Below are 21581 nucleotides of genomic sequence, written 5' to 3'. Positions count from 1 at the left end.
GACCTCTCCATCAAGAACACACATCTTTGCCACTGAAATTCTCATGGTCTGAGATGACTGACAGAATTTTCCTGTCTGTTTGCTCTCTCAATTGTCAGCTTCTTTCAATTCCATCCCATGGAAGGACACTACTGGCCATAGATGCTTATGAAGGACATTTGGGATTATCACTCAACACTCCAGTAATGACACACATCAACTGAGGGACTCAGAACCCTTCAGTGGCTTCCCACTGCCAAGCATGCTAGACACTCATCATGCCCCATAATGGAGCTTCAGTCAAAGAAATCGGTCTGATACTTCCCAATCTTTAGCATGCTCTTAGCAAATGAAATGTTGCTGCTCTTGAAATAAATCCTTTTCTTTTCCTCGTGTATAACTTTTATAGCATTTAACTCCCTGAAAGGTGTAATATTTTGCTTTTAGTGTGTTTTCAAAAGAGAGGTCACTTACTAAGCCAGAGATCAAATTACCTCACCAAAGTGTCTTGTGTTTGTTTGGGGGCAGTGTCTCATGTGTCCTAGGCTGGTCTTGAACTTGCTATATAGCCACGGCTGCCCAGTAGCACAGCGCTCTTAGTGAGACCCCTGAGAGTACGTGCTTCTTGAGGGAAGCAGGGCAGTGATAGGACTGTATGACAACAAGCAAAACTTATCAAGTCCTTACTCTTGTATGAGCATCAAGGCCTGCTTCTCATATTCCATGGGATAAAGGACAAACTTTATAGACATTGAGCAAGTAAGTGAAATGAAAAAAAACAAAAACAAAAACAAAACAAAAAAAAAAAAACAGGATCACCTCAACCTCTGACTGGGCAGTGAGGAAAGCTTTCCTTGGGTGGTGATATCTGAGGTAAGGGCTCAGTTAGTGGAGAGCTCTGGACAGGAAACTCAGAGAAGAAGGGACAATTAGAAATGCCATTGAGCTGTGCACGGAGGAGGTGTGGAAGCCTGGGAACAATGGGGAAGCTGTGGCAAGAAGGTGGTGGACGGAGGAGAACTGTAAGAGGCGAGGAGGCAAAGGTCAATGTGAAGGTCCAAGGGGGCCGAGCACAACAGTTGCGCACCTCACTGGAAAGTCTTAGACCAAGAGCAACGTGCTTTAATTTACAAAGGAAAATGGTATCTCTTGCTGTGTGGCAGAAAATGGATCAAGGTCAAGAGTGAAAACAAGATGAATTAGAAGGCCACACGAGATAAGAGTAGCTTGAATTTGGTGCAGGGAGGCGGGGGTGGGGTGGGGGAGAAAGGGGCGGAGCCATTTATAGTCTCCAACACTTTAAGCAGAATGCTTTGAACACGGCAATGCCTGGTGTGTGTGCCTTGATGTGTGTTCAAGACCTCAGAACCAGCTTTGCCTTCTAGTTTCCATTTCTAGTTGGCTTTTCTTCCTGCTTTGGCTCGTCTGCTTTGATCTTTGGAGAAACAAAGCAGGGGTAGCCAAGGATGGCACCCCGAGGAAACACTGCTGATGCTGTAATGTACAGGCAGCCAATCAAGGATGCAAGCACTGGGGAATTTAAAAGAAATGGAACAATACAGGATTTTCAGTCTGTGACAACATGGAATGGACAGAGCACTATGGACTGAATACAGAGAACTATATTATTTAAAGAAAACAATAATCACCATAAGTTTGAGCCAACATAGTATAAAATACTTTAGCTAATACTAGGTAAGTAGTTAAGTAAATAAAAAAAATAAAAGTCTTCAATAAATATTGGCTGGAATACTATGCCTACATAGAAGACATGACAATTAATTTTCATTACAATTGAACACTTCTCCAGTTTTGACTTACTCTTCTCAGAAACTATGGGCTCTTCCTTTGCTCCTTTTTATATGATAAACATCTTGATCAGTGAGCTAATACTATCTGACTAGGAAGGAATGATTACATAATCCTAGAACTATCAATATAAATGACTGGTTTGATTTTAAGGTAGGTCTCCGAGAGTAGATGAGCCAAGCACGGGTTCCCATTGTCTTTGCATGCGACTTCCAGGACACCTCATATGCTGCTCCTGCACACTCACTCCACCTCCACCCCTCCTTGAGGAATTCCACCTAAACTCATGCAATAGAGAGAAATATTCAAGAGAAAACAAGACCAGCTCTTACCACTTTCCACCCTGAAAAACGCTAACTGGCCCCCGAATTGTGTGAAACTTGGCCCCAGTCGGTGTGAAAACTGGCTGAAATCTGCATGAAAGGCTGTCTGGGTTTGTCAAAGTAGTTCATGAACTTTGGCCAAACTTTCTCGGCTCCTGGTCCAAGTCTTAGTTTGTAATGCAACGTGAAACCACGTGGATTTCAGATGGTGTCAGGTTTCACCTTGGAAATTTGGCTTAGCTTTCTAATCAATCATCACCGTTAGTAACGATGAAAGCCAACACACCTTTCTGGGAAAGAACACTGAGGACTGGCTGATGACAGGCTAGGCTGGGAACCGCCCCTGCACTTCCGCTGCCAAAAGAACGCTCCTCAGAACAGAACGGGGACTCTCCCGCTTACCTGGAGGGGCCAGGCTGAGGAATTGTGAGACTGGGTGTAGAAAGACATGATACTCCATGCAGGAGACACGCCATGTGAAATGTCACCACCACCCACGGATCAAGAGATTCTCAGCCCGTCATTAAAGGCTCCACGTTCCATTCCATTCCCACCCATGACAGTAGCTATCACGATGCTCAATCTCCTGCACCAGTGATGAGCTTTTAGCTTGGAGGCAGTCATCAACTAGGATGGCTGTCAAGAGAAGCCTGCCTACTCTGAGACACCATTATTTCAACAGCCAGGAGCTGAAGAGTAGGAAGGAAAGCAAATTGGTATATAGCCTTTAGCGGGGTCTAAAGAGCATGAGGTGCAACGAAAGCATGAACGAACCTTTCCCATCTGCATCAACTCTACAGTTCGAAATAAAAATCTGTCCACAGTATTCATAAATTAAATAATTAACCAACTGCAGTCTATTTTACAGACAGACCTCCATAGTTTCTCCTTTCAACCTGAACATTTTAAATGTGTGTTTCCACTGTAAAAAAATAAAAAAATAAAAAAATCTCTCTTCAACCAAATACTCGCTTTTGTGCATAGTGACATGAGAAAATTGAGAGGTATGTCTGAACAGAGCCACTACATCATTGGAACAGTATGTCTGAACATTTGACTAATGAGGCACAGATGCGAAGCAGAGGACTTGGCACTACCAAGGCAACAACAAAGCATTCGCCATTGGTTGTGATGGTCAAAGGGGCCACATCTGAGCAGAGAAGAAACAGCCCTCCTCCCACCGTGCTCAAAGTGTTACACCTTTTATCTGCCTTGCAAATCTGGAAAAACAAGAAATCCAAACAATTGTTATTCAGACGTCCGAGGAAGGATAAATATGTAAGATGCATTAATAATTTTATCTATGCTAGAACATATTTATGCAATAACACGTGAAGTTTCATCAGAGGGAAATGCCAAATTCCAGAGAACACCACATGGCCTTTATGTTGCAAAACAGTATGTGTGCATCTAAAAAACAAACAAACAAACAAAAAAGCCAGTGGTCACTGGGAATATGGCTGTTGTACAGTGTCAGTAGGTTCATTAATTGTAGAATATGATATTTGTAATCATCAAGGTATGATAATACACAAGGTACACATATTCACTAGGAAGCTATATTTTTGCTGATGGGTGGTTTGTCAGTTTTGTCAGCTGTTACTGAGTCATGCAGCACAGATGGTAGTGGTACTCAGTACATTTTGATCTGGAAATTCATTTCCCACCCAGGACAAGAAGTATATGGCTTACCCGAGGTCCCTGATCACCTTGTTCTCCCTGTAGGAAAGCAAAATAAGATGAGAGCGTTATCTCCAATCAAAATGTGGTGCTTATTAAAAAGGTCCAAGCATACCACAGATCAGGTCAATGCAGATTTTCCAGTAAATTGATTTAATCAATGCATTTTCTCACCTTATCACCTTTTGGACCAGGAGGGCCCTGAAAAATAAAAGAAGAAAGAAAATATTAGCTTTACATAGGATTCTGAATAAATCTACCCAGTCAATTGAAAGGCTTATGTCAACTGCCACAGTTGGCAACAAGCTTCTCAAAGACCTTTGCTTTCTAAATTATATTTGTAATATAATTAGAATAAGAAAAACGAATAGGTGTATGGGAGTACATACATTCATAGATATCATATGTATCAAATGTGATAGATTGCCACGAACTTAGCAGACCTGAGCTAGAGAAGAGCCTAGTATCAAAGAGCTCTGCTGTGACCTGCACTTGTCAGCAGCTACACCAACAGCCACTCTTCTGTCTCTGACAGTTGAATTTACCTGCCTCTGTTCTTTATCTAAAGTGAGCCATACAGCGTATGTCTAGTATGTTTTGTTCAATACTTATGAAGTTCATCTATAGTTTTGGGACTAACTTGAGACATGTTCTTACTGCTTTATAAAATTCTATATAAGACTTAGTTGTTTATCCTGTTGTTGACAGATACTTGGTTCCAGGGGTCTTGGCTATTGTAAACTGCTGCTATAAACACCCTACTGTAAATGTTTTGATAACAATACCCCACTTCATTTCTGTTGTGTGTGCATCTAAGTAAGGTAAGAGAGTACATAAATTTTCACTTCAACAGATAACTTCCAAGTGGTTTCTCAGTGTGGCACCTAGAGTTTATATACCCAACTTCAGTATTTCTAGATCATCTCTAATGCTTGATATTTTCTCCTCTTCATCTTACTTGTTCTTGTAGGGTACAGTAATTTATCTTTTTTATTTTATAGTTCCCTAGTGATAAGTTGAATGTTGGCAGAATATTTTGGTACACTGTGTAAAGTTTACCCTTGTATTATTTCAAATGCTGATTTCTCTATCCAACTATCTGGTTTCAATCTGGACAGGGCCTTGTTAGATTTATTCTTAGAAGCTCCTGCCTCAGGTTTATATAAACACTGCTCCTCATTCATTCTCTGCCTGCCAATAAAAGCCAACAAGCCAATACAGAGCTTTAGAGAAAATGGGAGGGACTTCCCATTCTAGGAGGAAGTGACAGGAAGTGAAGGAGGGGAGCCATGAGGAGAGGTCAAGAAAACATCAGGAAAAGAGAGTGGGAACAAGAAAGGATGAAGAACTGCAAGTAATATGGAGATATGTCTGGGAGGAAGCCTGGCTAACTTGGAAGTTTAGAATGGAGTGATAATTGTTCAGTATTTGTCTCAAGGCAATTTTAACAAATCTTAAGTCTCTCTGTGTGGTTACTAGGGAATTAGCTGGTTAAGAAATGACTGCCATCATACTAATTTTATCCATCTATACTACAATAATCATTCAACAGCTGAATGCCCTTTCAATATACCTACTTAATATTTTACATTCTTTTCATAATTATGAACCTTTGTCTTTGTTTCACTAAATTATCCTATTGATATGTTAGAATTACATATTAAATGCCACACATATGAATAGAGAGATTTAGAAACCTTTATGTAGTCTGAATATATTTTTTGCTATCTGTATTTATTAGAAATACACCTCCCCATCCAATGTTCTGCTTTTATACTCTGTTAAGGTATTCTATGCTGTTATTATTGTTGTTTATTTGAGTGGTGGGATGCTGGGGCTTGAACTCAGGGCCTTGAGAATCTATGTAAATGTTCTACTACTGAGCTATGTCTGCAGACCCTATGGGCATGATAAAATGAATAGACATTGTCAATGTAATAAAAGTTAATATAACATTTTTCTCTTAATTGTTATGCTTACCATCAACTTAAATCTATAGCTAGTTTACATCAGGAAGAAATCTGTTTATTCTTCTAGTGAAAAGGCTTGCTATTGCATCTTTCATATGCGAGTATGGATTCATTGAGAACCAATTTTACAGGAGGTGGAAGTCAGGATGGTTTTTGTCCCCAGGTGGTTATCAAGTTAACTGAACACTGTTAACTGAAAATGGCACCTTTTCCCCCTTGTGGTTCTGGGTTACCCTTCTCATAAATCAGGTGACCACATGTGTACATAAATGTTTCCTTGTAGGAATTTCTCATTGTTGAGAGCCTGTCTACTCTTTTAGTAAGAAAAACTATTTCTAGAGACATCAATTATGCTGTCTGCCCTAATTCTTAATAATGAAGTCATATTTTGTGGTTCAGCACAGCCTGAGAAATTGGAATGTCTCATAATTATCTCCACAGTCTCTATTTACAGTGTGGCTAGGACATTAGGACAAACCCAGGCAGGAAGTAAGACTAAGAGTCTATCAGAAGGGTGCTACATCATGGCAGGTAGGAATACGGGATTCCGGCTCTGCTAAGTGTTGGCCACAGTGGAATGGCACCAAGTCCTCTTCTCTTCATAGTTATCCTTGTGTTCCTCTTCAAAAATCTCCAGCATTCCCACATCACAGAGAGTCTCTTCTGCTTATTCTAAAGCAGCAGCTTTATCATTGTCTGTTTCATATTAGCATCTGAAATCGCTGGAACTGATTTTATATACTGTGTGACTCTCTTTATCGTTTAGGTAGCATGCCTTTTCAGTGAGACCTGTGAAGTTATCCTGAAACCAACTACAACATCATGCCTCTCATTTTGCATATTTTCTCATCAATAAGGAACTATAAGTTGCTGTTACATTTCATCTTCCCCCAAATGCAGTGAAGTATTATGATAATCCTTTCAGAGATGCCAAAAATGAAACTCAGATCTTTTCAGTGTGAAGCCTCTTGGAAGTGAGCTGTCCAGGATTTTAATTCATTCTGCATGACTTTACATACCAAGACCATGTAGCATAGACACGGAACTTGATTCTCAGAATCACCCATGTGTCTGGTGCCTGCTCTCAACATGCGACTTCTAAAATGGCCTTGGCTGCATATCCCATGCCACAGACATGGGGTTCTAAAGTTGTAGGCTCTGAGTGAGGAAAAATAAAATAAAAGGCAGAGCAGGTAGCAGGAAATGGGGCTAAGATCAAACAGTTACCTTCATAAGATCCTTTTCCCTTTATCCTCCAGATAATTTTGTCAATAAGTACAGGGAAGCTAAGAAAATAATATTTAAATGTTTTCAGTGACTATTTAATATACCCATTAATATTTTCAGTATATAAAGCAGTGAATAATGAGAAACACTAAGACTAGGAATATCTGTATTTTTTTTTAAATACAGATTTTAATGTTATAGAGGTTGGGTATTATTTTTGGTAAAGCACAGGGAAGCTAAGGGAAAGAGGAATGAGAGGGACGTATTATCAGAAGTTCAAACAAGGCAGCAGCGAGGGCAGCCCTGATTGAAGTAGCATATTAACAAGCTGCACTTTGAACATACATTTGTTGGATGTTTATTTAAAGTTTATCATTGCTTTAACCTGTGGTTAAAGGGTATTGTAGCAAAGGCCTGTTTAGAAACATGTAATACCAATCTCTAACAAAGCTAAACCGTGCATTTCTAAAGGTAACACTTCACCAAGGTTAAGTAAGATGGACTCCTCGAAAACCCAGGGACCTTTAAGTCAGCTGTTGCTGTGGACCCTTCCCCAGCGTCTTCCCTGGCCTCTCAAAGGCTCCCATCTTTATACTGTGTATGGCTTTCTAGGGAGATCTCAGAGGCTCAGATCTAAAGGGGCTTTGTTTGGGTCTGTGGCATATTTGATGTCAAAACTTTTCTGAAATCCCTTTACAGTGGGGGAGCAGAAACGAATCTTTTGGAAATCCAGTGTCCAATGTCAGATCCACACGTGTTGACCAGTGCCAGAATGTCCCATGTAGGATGCCTAGTTCGTGAACACGTGAAAATCTGCATCAAAAATTGAACAGTAAGTACTACTGTTGCTCAGACGCCACGTATCTGAGTGGACAGCATGGCATTCTACATCTGCCAGGCTCTACCCAGCTGTGGTCACTGTGTGGGGCACACCACCCCCACTCCTGTGCTCAGGACCAGTGGGGTGAGGGCAGTATTCTTCTACTGGGGCTGAAATCCAGCTCTTTTTGAATTGTGTCTCTTCACTGGGCTCAGTCTAAAGAACTAAGTGGGCTACCACAGAGGACAGTGTTTCTAACTTCGGGAGCCATGTTGCTTTTCTAAATCAAAATACTACAATGTGAGAAGTTTCTCTGATATTGAACCTTTAAAGTTCAGGTTGGTCAGGAGCTCAGTTTGTCTTCATCTTTCCAATTTTTAAAAATAAATCCTCATTAGTACTAAAAGATGAGCAGCAATACAAATTAGTGGTTGTAACTATTTCACTTAGGATCATTTGTTAAAAGGTTTTTATTTTGCGTGTATGAGTGTTGTCTTACACTATCCATCCATACAAGTGCGCCTGGTGCCTGCATTATAGGCAGTTCTGATCTGCCACGTGGGTGCTGAGAACAGAACATGGGCCCCTTGCAAGAACAGCCAATGAGCTTAACTACTAAAGAATCTCTTCATCACCAACTTGAGGGTATCTGTAAATGGCAGCTTGCTGTTGGCACTACACTACCTTTAGCACCGAACAAAAGTCACCTTTGTTGCTAAAACAAAGCTGAAATCAATGGAAAGAAAATACGTAAGATTAGCTGTGGGTCACAGCTTTGTGTCAGGCTTTTGGGAGCATGTATGTCATCTGTCCGGATCAGGCCCACTTATATTGAAGGGTTAAGGATTGCTAGAACTATTGTTTCTAAATGTTTTTGATAATGAGCTTTCAATTATATAACAGTGAAAGATGCCAATAAAGTTTGTGTCTGTCATTACAATCAGGCGGGAAATACTCTTTAGAGCAGTGGCTCTCAACCTCCCCAATGCTGAGGCCCTTTAATACAGTTCCTCATGTTGTAGTGACCCCCAACCATAAAAATATTTTGTCGCTACTTCATATCTATAATTTTGTTACTGTTATGAGTTGTAATGTAAATGTTTGATATGCAGGATATTTGATATGTGACCTTCAAAGGGGTCGAGACCCACAGATTGAGAACTGTTGCTTTAGAGCATTATCAGAATATAACTTTGGTTATATATATGTATGTGTGTGTGTGTGTGTGTGTATGTGTATAACCAAAGGATTGATAAAATTTAAAGTCGTAGCAAATCAGTTCCTGTTGAAATAGCTTTAAAATAATAATTTGTAGCCATCACCTTTCTGTCTGTTCCAGCTCCTGGATGTGGGTCCAGGATTTTGGTAGCCCCGAGTCTATTTCTACCCAAATAGCTGACGTTTTAGTGCTTCTTATTGTCTATTTCCATAAAACCAAATAGAAAACAAAGAGAAGCCTGATGGAAGATCTTTAGAAAGTACCCGATGACATTTCAAAATACATTAAAGTGAATGAGACAGTCTGAGGAAGGGAGGGAGGGAGGGAGAGAGAAGGAGGGAGAAAAGGAGGGAGAAAAGTAGGGAGGGAGGGAGAGGGAGAGGGAGAGGGAGAGGGAGAGGGAGAGGGATAAATGCACTATGGGAGCCAAGTGTCCCAACAGTGGTCCTTTACTCATTTGAACTGTGGCTTTAGTTACTTAGAAATGGGAACAATCAAATAATCATGAAAAAAAAAATGAAATTCTGTTGGAGGGGAAACGAAATGTCCCAGGACTCCCAGACAGCCAGTCACCACAGGAAGAGGGGCTGGCCGACCCCTGTGCCCGATATTCATATATAAGTTGATTTTTCAATCTTGCAAGATAGATCAACTCTTTCTGATTATTTCTTTCATTACTGTAGAATTAGGGGAATGAACAAACTAATTCTCTGAGCATTTATGGCTGTCAGTTGGTCAGTGCCCTCTGCATCTGGAGGAGGGGTATGCTAGTATGACTATGATCCGTGGAATGACTGTGTGGCAGAGCTATGAGAAGAGAGAAGGCGAGAGAACTGGAGTTGAAAGGCAGTGTTGCAACTGGCTCCTCGAAGTTGGCCAGGGATAAAGGGGGAGGCAGGGTGTGTGAAGGGGTTCAGACAGAAGGGAAGAACATGTGTAAGGGTGAGGGGACATTGTGCTATCACAGAAAGATGTAGAGTTGGGAGTGGAAATGGGGAACAGCAGGAAAGAGGAATCACAGAAGGCTGGTTAGCCACACTCTGGTGTCTGGGCCAGATCCTGTCATCAGCTTCAGTGTGGTGAGAAGATGGGGTGTGTCCGCTCTGAGGGACTCACAGAATGTGGGATGTTAGCAGTTCTTGGAGAACTATTGTCTTGGTCCTGGTAAGGAGCAAGGCATTTGGAAATAACATGATGCAGTGAGGCTATAAGCAAAGTTCTAGATGTGAAAGCCATTTCTGAAACTGAACCAACGAGGGTAGATGATGGGATGCTGCCAGACTCTCAATGTTTGAAGAAGTCCTACCTATTTAAAAGCTTCAAGTTCAGTGAAGTTTTAAAAAAGCATTGGCCTGAGCTAGTTTAACCCATGTGAAGAGCTGTCCAAGGACGAGTGAGTCATACATAGTTGAAATCTGAATTTAGGGCTGTATTTTAAATCTAGATTGTTGATTGCTTCAGCTGGCATAACTGGAAATGGGAGTATAGAAGGAGCACAGAGAAAGAAGAAAAGGACAGGGGAAGAAAGGAGCGAAGAGAAGAGGAGAGGGAATTGCAAAGGAGAGAAGAAAGAGGAGAAGAAAACAGGGAGGAGAGAGGAGAAGAGAGGGAAGAGAGAAGAAGGAGAGAGAAATAGAGGAGAGGGGGAGAGAGAGGAGAGAGGATGAAAGAGAGCTGCTTGTGGACGTTGTACATCGTGGTGCGGAGCCTAGTGCGCACCACGATGTACAACGTCCACAAGCAGGGGGGATAGGGGAGGGGAGGGGAGGGGAGGGGAGGAGAGGGGCGAGGCGAGATAGTCTATTATCATTACTAAGAAAAAGGTTCACTCAGGAATCCCTAGAAGTGGTCATGGCGTGATATTCTCTGTACAGATTCTGTGATCTTCAGCACGCAATAACCACATTATGGTGCCACCACTAAAATGTCACCCATCTTGAATGTCAACTTCTAGGTAGAGTATGTCTTCACTACATTTCTATTCCTCTCCTTCTTAAGGTGAACACTACATACAGGCTCCTAGATTTTAAATGCCCACTTCCCTAGCCTTTGAGGGAGAAGATGGCAGCCTTTTATATCAGTGGTTCTCTCATGAAGACAGCACAGCCCCAGAGGCATGGATGTCTGTTCTAAGTCTTCTCTCTGTGGGCTCTATTATTGCAACAATACATTATTGATGCTTACGGTTTCCGGTTTCAGGCAGGAAGGAAACAGGAGAAACAGTTTTTCTCTTGTAGAATTAAGATGGTGCCTCAACTGTACTGATAGTTGACATCTGTCTCCCACATGTGTATTTAATTGGCCTCTTAGGAAGGGAGCTACATAACCAAATTGCACACTCACAATATTTAGCTTGTCTCTGAGGCCTCAGAAAAATGACATTGCAAATGACATTGACATTTGAGAATCTAGTGCTCTTTTGAAAAATGGGAATCCTAGATAATTAGATGGTGATATTTCTGTGTATATGTATGTATGTATGTGTGTGTGTATATATATATATATATATATATATATATATATATATATACATACATATATATGCTTCTGAGTAACACGTTTAATTGTCTTAGCACCAATTTCTCTGTAATAAAAATGAGAACCTATCTTCTTCCATGTATATGCCAACCTTCAATTCATGCAAAAACTTTCCTTAGCATAGGTATAGGCATAGGCATAGGCACAGGCATGGGCACAGGCATAGGTATATAATTTGGGGGATATCTTGAGTTGTTTCATGAAGTTTAAAGTAAAATTATTTTGACTTACAGACAAATAAATGTTAACCTTACAAATACATTGATCTAGTCATATATAAATCTTAATTTTTCCTGATATAGAATTATGCCGCCTAAAAGCAGAGATAAAATGTGTGATTTATAATTTATAAAACTCATTTATAATTTCTTTTTTTTAAGGGTTTCTGCAAAAGTCAAAGGAAAATACAAAAGTACTTCAGAGGTGTTAATTTTAAAAAGAAGAATGTAAACTAAAAGTATCCTGGTGGCCAGGAAGCTGAGCTCTGCAGTCACAGATCTAGACTGAAAAGGAGGCTGTGTGTAATCCTGGGCGGGCTAATCAGTCGTGCTGAACTGGTTTTTTCATTTGTTAAAGGGGGGAAAATCTTGCCCCTCCTTGTCTAAAACAAAACAGCTTACAACTGAATAGCCTTCCAATGCTGGTGATTATTAATAACCCACTTTAATATTATGGTTTTGAAATACATGAGAAATGAAGAAGCCAAACATACAGAACTCCTGAAAGCAAAATGAGCTGTGGGAAACATTCCTGGGTGGATGGAGGGGACGTTTGAAGATGATGCAGATTGAATATAATTTACCTTTGAGGGCTGTTCCCAGTCAAAACCAAACCAAACCTGCAGCCCCATCCCTTTAATAAATACAACGAAACTGAATGTTAGGCCTTAGAACCCCTCTGTCAAGCTGAGCACAGATTAGGTACCCGATTAAGCCCTGCCAAACTGAAATGGATATATGTGTGAGAGAAAATACAATAAAAGTCTTGGGGGTTCAAAGCAGCAACATGGAGGAAGTAACGGAGAAGCCAGTTTCCTGACAGCAGGACTGTGGTTATATGGTACCAACCAACTCCTCAGAGCCTGGGATGGGAATTACGACAAGAAGTGGATTTACAGCTTTAGACTTTACACCTTCCATTTTGCACTGAAGATTAAAACCAAGCAGAAGGGGGTGGAGGTTGGACATACCCCAAAATTTAAAATATCAAAACCAGCCCTACTTGGTTGAAAACTAATTTTTTACAGCTATTATTTCCTGGGCATTTTTCTGTGGTGAGACTGTAACGGCAAGGTCTTTTATGGTGTCTGTTTGGGTCCTGACCAGCAGACCGTGTGTGCCCACGATCAGTCTGAAATCATAAACAGCTGCTGTCAGGAAGCAGTTAATGGCCTCTAACACTCAAAAGCAAATTTGGGAAAACTCAAACATTGCAAACGTAGGACTGGTGTAGCTCAGTGGAGTTAGGGGCTTGGGAGACGGTGGGACTTGGGGGTCGTTTTCTCTGGCTTGCATTTCTTACTTTCTATATGGACATAACTGTTCTTGCTAATCAAACATAAGATCTCCCTTCTCCCAAACATTGGTCTGTGTCTCTGGATGCTTTAAGACTGTGCAAATGCCTCTGGCTTTGAATGTGGCTCCCCCTCACCCCTGTGCCTTATGTCTAAAAGGTCAAATAAAATGAACCCCACGGTGAAGGATTTGGAATTCTGAATACTGATTTTGTGGAAAGCAAGCATAGTCTCGCACCAGCCGCCATAGTAGCTCCCACTGCTTCACTCCTTGCATAAGCTCTCCTGTTGACACTGTTACTGTGTTCAGTAGGACTCACATGGATTCACATACCATAGTCTCTTCTTTTTAGTTAGCATACTGGGTTTCCTTACATAGCATTTTACATACATACATATACATCACTGCACCTTACTCGTTAGCCCAGCACCCAATGCTCTCTTCAGACATCCATTGCTGTTGCTCTACTGCCTCACTCTCTTCTCTCTCTCTCTCTCTCTCTCTCTCTCTCAATCTCTCTCTCTCTCTCTGTCTCTCTCTCTCTGTCTCTCTGTCTCCCTCCCTCCCTCCCCAGCCCATCTCTGTGTGTGAGGCGCATGCATATGTGCCTGTGTGCAGTTAAATCTGGATTCCGTATAGTACATTTTCCTCTAAGCCCTGGGTTTAATTTACAACCACCTATTTCAGCATGTTTCCTCATATTCCGCCCGAACATCATTTTTGTTCCAGTGATTTAAGCCTTGTTTGAAGGCCACTTGACTTGGTTTTTTTCTTCATTTGTCATATCATATAAAGCGATATGGACTTTATGAATTGCAACTGAGCACAACCCAAGGATGAGGGTCAAGTAGATCGTCAGAAGAATGGATGAAAAACAAGACCCCCCCAAAAAAATATTAAAAATAATTTTAAAATATTGAGAAAAAACCCGTCAGGTGGGCTGGGAGCCTGACTTCTAGGTCTTGGCTCTGCTTCTTGATTGACTTCCAATGTAAGTAGAATCTCCCTCCGGCTGGCTGAAGGCCAACGTGACCACAGAGCTTTTCACATGAGTGTCAACTCCCAGAGCTTCCTATTTAGATTCTTTATTCTCATCACCCTGTTCTCCAGAGACGGGATGGAAGACATCACACCTACAGTGTGCTTGCCTCCTCCCGGGCCCAGCCCTCCTTTTTCCTTCCTCGTCACTCCTACAAGTGGGACCATCCCACCCCCCTGACCTCCTCCACCACCTTCGAGAGAACAAATTTACCCTTTTCTTAGGCTAAGGGGAAGAGGACACATTGCCTTTTCCCACCCGTGTCTCCTGCTCATGTCCTATCTTCTTCCTTACTGTTTCCATTAGCGTCCCTGTGTGACTTAGCTTAGTCACACAGAGACGGGAAATTCCATTTTAGGAAAAAGGAAAGGTAGCAAGAAGTCATGTTTTTACAGTCTGGATCCAGGAAAAATAAAGGAACGTGAGTTAAAGTACACGTTGTTCCTTGGGGGAAGGACATTCCTTTCCATCAGAAGAAAGCTGACCCATGGAAGGGAAGCCATTGAGTCCTGGGAGGGAGATATCCTGGGCTAACCTAATCTAAATAAATGGAAACCCTGGGGAGGAAGGATTGACAAAACCCATCAGCGTTCACATCACCAAAATCTGTTCTTAAACCTTCCCTGTTCACTACGCTCCCTTCGCTGGCTATCAAATATACTCTCAAGGCTCCAGCCATTACCTGCCTTCCGTCCTCCTATTTTTTTCCAAGCTGAAATCCTACATCTACAACCATTCACCAGATGTCTGAGCCAAAACAGACCATCACGGGCTCGGATTCCACTTTCTCAAACCAATTTCCCAGTGACCATCATGATTCCTGAGCTTCCTATTTTTGTCAAGCACCCTATTCTAACTCCAAGTCTAAACACCCTGTGTTTATATCTGCTTATATAAATAGAACCCAGTGCTCAGCCCTAAAGACTTAACTTGTACAGTTTCTCTTGCGTCTGTCCCATCTCCCTGTGTCAGTTGCTAGTGTCCTGTTCTTGGATCACAACAACAATCTTATTACACAAGCTTCCTGTGACTTTGATTCACCCCCACCCTGCATATTAATATCAAATTGGTTTTTCTACTTGGGTATACTAGTTCACATTGATAATCGCAGCTACGTGGAAGAGTAAGATACAGAGGATTAGTGGAGTCTAGAAATTTGAGGTCAGCCTGGGCAACACAGTGAGATAAATACATTCTTCTGCTCATATCACCCCCAGCTCAAAAGATTTCAGAGGACTCGTTTCCAGCCCACAATGGCAAACTGTAAGACAGAACCCTTAGAATTTGCAAAAGCCACCAGGCAGACATCTAATGAACATCAGGCCAACTCCTCTAGACCAACCAACTGGTCAAACATCTCATGCTTCCTGGGGTGAACTAGGGAACACACTACTCTATAAAATGGACTTTTCTAAAAATGAACCAACTTTCCTACAGGATAATGAGTTAAATAACATTACAAGCAGTAATTAGAACAATTCAAAACGTGAGCCGTCCTATATATAGCACAAACATTCTAGAACAAGGGATGCCATGTGGAAAAGAAAAGGACACAGGGAATCTACGAAAGAATCAGAGACATTAACACTGAAAAAATGGCAATAAGCCCAAGTGCAGACAATTTTATAATAATTGAGGAAATCTGGATTTGCACTGGGTATTGATTTTATTAAAAGCCATTATTGAGATGATGGTCAGGATTTTAAATACCCCACCACAGACTCATATTTCAGTGCATGCAGATGGAATGGCATGATATAGGCTTAACTTTAAATCATACTCATAAAATATAACAGTATACCATGCATTTATTAGCATGTTGGAGGCTCTGGGCTCAAATCCTGACACAAAACCATAACAATGAATAAGAGGAAGGGGTTCATTAAAAATAAATTAGCAATTGACATTTCTAAATCTGGGTGATGAGTTTAAGGGCCTTTCCCATGCTTCTGCGACTGTCTTAAATTTTCTACATATAACTATATAATTTACATTTTTGTTTCTTTGGACATGATGAATATCCTATTCTCAATAAAAACTAGAATCCTCCTGCTTCAACCTCCAAAACACTGTGTTACAGGTATACGCCATGACAGGTAGCTAAAAATTCCTTTTAAAAGATCTTTCATATCCCTACCAAAAGAAATGTGAACTCCAGCCTGGATATCTTAAGACACATTCTTTATAACCTGCTGTTATGTCTCCCTGTAATCTGCTTCACTTGCTGAAGTTCCCCATAAGGATCCTCCCCAATCCATCCTTGAATACTAACTAGTCTCTGAATGACCCCCTCTCTGAATCTTACCCTCTTTGTGTATGCCACTACCTCTGTGGAATCATCCATTATTATTTATTGTTAGGATGCACTACGGCCCACCTTCGTTAAAAGCACCCACTTGGCAACCTGACCTATGAAGCTGACTGGGAAAAGTTAAACATAATCTTGAGTTTCTGAAAGCAAATACTTGCCCTTGTAGGAAAGTCCCATCTAATGCACAGAAGCACACATGCATGCGTTCACTTATGCACTAATGCCTTATCTCAGAGCACCTGCCTTCCTGAGTTTATCCAACTCTCCTTTGAAAATGTTCTTTAACTAATTTCTAGCCCCTGAAGCACGTGTGCCTCTATTCTGACAGCCAGCTGTCTCTGCTGGGACCAGGGCTTCTGACTCACTGAACTAACAGGACCCTCAATATAGAAGAAGTATGGGAAACCTAACTCAGACTGACTTTGGAGACCTTTCCAGTCACTACCAGCACATGAACACTGGCACGTCAGCTAACAACACAGAGCTTCAGTTTCTGTAAAATGGATAAATGACAATTACTGCCTATGGACTTTGTATGTGCCAAACATCCAGTAGATATGTTAACAGATTTCATGAAATGGAGTTCAACCTTATTAGGGCCAAAAATAGCATTTCACAAACACCTTGATGGCAATCAAACAGCCACCAATACGTCTGTGTCCCATATATTTCCATTGGCTGTTTCTGAGGACCCATGTGGACTCCCAACATGAATTCATATGCAGTACAACAACCTTGCAAAGCTTCCAGGGAGCAAAATGAACCTTGGTTGTTGTTGTTAATGAACACTATGTTAACCAAAGATAGGTTCTAAAAGTCTGAAACAGTTTAATGTCACTGAACAGTGTTCTATCACTGAAGACTATTTGGAACACTTTGTGTAATAACGTTTTGTTATTACATAATATAGTTTTGAGAAGCTATATTATATAATGTAATAACCAGATCCAACAATAACTAATCAGTTTTCACAAATCTCCTAACTTTAATTTATCCACAGCACCTACACATATTGAGTCTATTATTTTCTTCTGTTTTTCCAGTAGGTGAAGTGCCACCTGCAGGGACAATATGTAGCAGCACAAGGACATCAAATCGTTATGGCTGCGCTTCTGTTAGTGTTCCTGGGAGAAGGGATTTACAAAGGCCTTTAATCCTAACACCTGTGTGCTCCTTTGATGCTGTGGGTGCTTCATTAAGCTATGCACTGAATCAAAATCAGTCTCCCTTTATACTGAAAAGCTGAGGAATAAAGTTCCATAAATTGCCCAAAGTCACACCGTTCATAAGAGGGAAAACAGAATGCCAGCCCAGGTGTCTGCCTGCAGAGCCGGGAGCCCACTCTCGCAGCTCTCTGCATGTGTTTCATATGCTGACTTAAAAGTAGAGTGCAGAAGGCAAACATCTTACCGCATGCATATAAAATTATCATTAATGATGAATTACTAAGTGTGTATCTATTAGCCAGAGTTTGCTGAGGGGCTTGGGATAGAACTCAGTGGTAGAGCATTCATCTAGCCCTTGAAATGCTTTGGGCTCAGTTCTCAGCACTAAACAGAAACTGTATTATGCATTTTCTATCAACACTGCGTGGAGAGACCAGGATATAAAACCAAGGGGCTCTGAGAATGGAAACAGTTTCCATGGTGTAAAGTAATATACAATCAGATTAATTATTCACGGAACACTACAGGTCATCCACATTAATTCAGTTGAAATGAAAGGCAATATATTTCTTAGGAAATACAGCATAATGTTGGCCATAGAAGTTCTTTAATTAATTTAGTTGGAAATAATTCTATCTTCTACACTACTTAAAAACACAAATGAGCATATGAAATAAAGACATATGTATTACAGTAAAATAAAGAAATAGTTATACCATGTATACTCTTAATAATGTAACCCATCTGGAGTATAGTGAAGTCCTTAAGGCCACAATACCAATTATGCTTAATTAAAACTCCTGAACTCTTAAAGCACTCAGATATGTATTATCATCCTCAAGGTTCCATAATAACAATAAAATATACTTTGCAAGAGTATTGAGTTATCCAGGTGATAATACATTACTGGGTTTACATAGCAGTGAGTGAAATCTGGGCTCTCTACACTTCCTTGTGCACAAAGGCATGCACACATTTTTCAGATTTCTAGAGAATGTATGTGCCCTCCTTCTGCCCCCAAATCAAACTATGTGAATCTGGAAAAAGCTGGACTGAAACACAACTATGAAATATGGGAATTGCTAAAGTGTTAGGTTAGAAGGAGCTTCAGACATAATTTAAAACATATGAATAGAAAGTTAAATACTGCCCCCACAGTACAATATCTTACCCTGAAAGAATTCTTTACAATGCATATACAGCTTGAGTTTAGTGAATTTTAATAAAGCCTTGTGAAATGGCAATGATAATATTTGGATAAAGAAGAAAGGCAAATGTGGACTTAGGGGAAGAAGTCAGAGTGACATCTTCAGCTTCTTTCCAAGTGTATCTGCAAACTACAAATGGAAGCTGCACCCCATCCACACACAGTTGTCTGAGGGCATTTGCTTGTGGTTTGCGCTTACATTTTTTTCTCACTGGGTAATACAGAATTACAACATGCACACCACTTTAGTGCTCAAAATTCCTAAGGGAATTGCGGCTACCTTATGTTCACATGCAACTCCAAGGGAGAGTTATGAGGAGGGCTCTGAGACTCCAAGAAACAATACGCAGGAGAAATGGCCTTAGTATGAAAGGGCTATCTACTTACTTTTAAAGACAGGGAGGGATATTTGAGCTAAATAAAAGTTCAATGTATTTTGTAGAGAGGACATGATAGAGTCCTGAGAATATTTTTAAAGCACTTGGTTTATGCAAAGTATGTTCAATTATTTATTTGTGGAAGAATACTAATATTTAGGCAACATATTGTTTTCGTAATGCTTTCTATAATAGGTCTGATTATGAAAATCAAACCCAAAGCTTAGACTCCTACAAATAAATTGCTATATGTGATGAAGTAAGTCAGATGGAGAGGCAAGTAAAGATGAAGGGAAGTACAGATCCTGCATCAAAGATCATAAAATCTGTTAAGGAGAAGAAAAAAAGGCTGGAGAGATGGCTTGACAGATTAAGAGCACTGGCTGTTCTTCCAGAGGACCAGGATTTGATGTGAAAAGACTCTTGTGTCTGTAGGCATCATGTCTTTGTGCACTGTATAAAGACTGTCCTTACATTATTCAAATGCTGATTTCCGTGCCCCTATATCTGGTTGCCATCCTTATTCTAATAATCTCCTGTCTCAATGTTGTGTAAACATTGCTCCCCAATTACTCCCTGAGTGGTCAATAAAGTGATTAGCCATTACTGAACAGGGAGAGAATAGGGCTAGACTTCCTCCCAGACAGGGGATGAGGAGAAAGGGGAGGGGGAGTGAGAGTGGTCAAGGGTAGAGAGTTCAGGAGAGTTCAGGAGAGACCATGAGAAAACACCCGAAGCAAAAAAAGCCATAAAATAAAACTATCTTGGGAATTTTGGCTGGAAGGTAGCCATATTAGTTTAGAGGATTAAAATAGAGTAATACTGCTCAGTTATTATACCCTTAAAGATTGATAAACCAATATAATAGTCCAGTCTTGATTATTTGGGAGCTAGCTGGGTAAAGAGAAAAACTGCAAAACATACTTATTAAAAAGCCACTATGTGTCAGATGCCCAGTATCTGGAACTCTATTTCCAGGGATTCTGACACCCTCTTCTGATGCCCGCTATGGGCACCAGGGACACAAGTGTTACACAGATATATAAGCAGGCAAAATGTTATACACATAATATAAAGAAATTTTAAAAATAGAGAGAAAAGATGCTTAGAAATAACTATAGTAATCCAAAAAAAGAATAAGAGAATTCATTTTTTTCCTAGTCCTTACCATGTTCAGGTATCATTTTATACACAATACTTGAACTTTTACAACATGTCTTAAGAAAGGACATTGCTACCCAGAGTGAAAGAGTAACTCATCCAGGAGGCAGAGGCTCAAAGCTAGACAATCTGGATCTGACTTGCAATCTCTTTGATTAGAAGCCCCCATGTTCTCTTTCAAGTATAATGCAATATAACAAGCTACATAGCTAACTTTCCATGGAAATCTGGGAAAGGAAGAAAAAAATCCCTTTAGTACAGAAGAAAATTATCTTCCCGAAGAAACAGTACTACCGTGTGACAGATGATTATGTTGAATATGTAGACAAGAGGTTTAAGAGGGGCCCCAAGGAAAAGAAAAAACATCATAGAAGAGACAATATAAAAGTTTCACTTTGGTTTTGATAAAGCATAGAGTTTACGGAGAACATTAATGAAAATTAATGAAAGGTGAGACAAGAAGCCTTTTGTCATATTCTAGACTGATAACACAATCAAGACTCAGAGGGTTGGCATCAGGAAAGGGACATTAACAAAGCCGTGGTAGGAAATTTTTTCTGGTCAACATAGGTGATAGGATACCTGTTGATTTCTCTCAATCTAATCATCATTGCTTCTGCTTGTCAGGGGAAAGCCAAGTTCCCCTGCTGACTGACTTCCCTCCCCACAGCACCGGCGTGAAGAATGGCAATGGGGATGCTGGAACAGATGCAGGAGAAATCTAAAATCTATACTGTGAGCTACACATTTAATCATCCCACTTGGAGCTAACAGTGCTATCATATTACAGGGTTGTAGTCCTGCCTTTGACAATACCCGGGAGGAAGAAAGAGAGGGGAGCCTGGGACAAGAAGAGCAGCTAGAAAGGGAATCGGGGTGGGAATCAGCAAACCAAATTACAGTAAGACTTCATGCCTCCACCTGTTAGGATGGGTCACAAAAGGCAAGAGAGAAGATATGGAGAAAGGAGGAATTCTTGTGTCATTATAGGAATGCAAAGCAGAACACACATTACATAAAACACTAGTGGGAACTCCTCCGAATCTAAAAATGGAATTCCCATGTGGTCCTACATGTTGAAGATATCTGCACTCCTGTGTTTACTGTAACAACTAAGGGCTTGGATCGGCCATAGTGTTCATCAATGAGTGGACAGATAAAGAAATGGGGTTTCTCTCTCTCTCTCTCTCTCTCTCTATATATATATATATATATATATATATATATATATATATATATAT

The 21581-nt window shown here is 40.6% G+C and overlaps 1 protein-coding gene across 4 annotated transcripts in view; it reads right to left on the bottom strand.

Annotated features, from left to right (window-relative positions):
* Col25a1 (collagen type XXV alpha 1 chain) overlaps positions 1–21581 on the bottom strand; it is a 410366-nt gene that overhangs the window by 147436 nt on the left and 241349 nt on the right. For all 4 annotated transcript variants that reach the window (XM_021157594.1, XM_021157596.1, XM_029474968.1 and 1 more), the window contains exons 6-7: positions 3966–3992; positions 3804–3830 (exon numbers count right to left, since the gene is read on the bottom strand). In XM_021157594.1, coding sequence (XP_021013253.1) covers positions 3804–3830; positions 3966–3992 — 54 coding nt within the window. The remainder of the gene's footprint in view (positions 1–3803; positions 3831–3965; positions 3993–21581) is intronic.

This window comes from Mus caroli, chromosome 3, assembly GCF_900094665.2.
Source record: "Mus caroli chromosome 3, CAROLI_EIJ_v1.1, whole genome shotgun sequence".
Lineage (NCBI taxonomy): Eukaryota > Metazoa > Chordata > Mammalia > Rodentia > Muridae > Mus > Mus caroli.
Note: the sequence above shows the minus strand (reverse complement) of the source record. Positions and strands in the feature narration are given on the sequence as shown.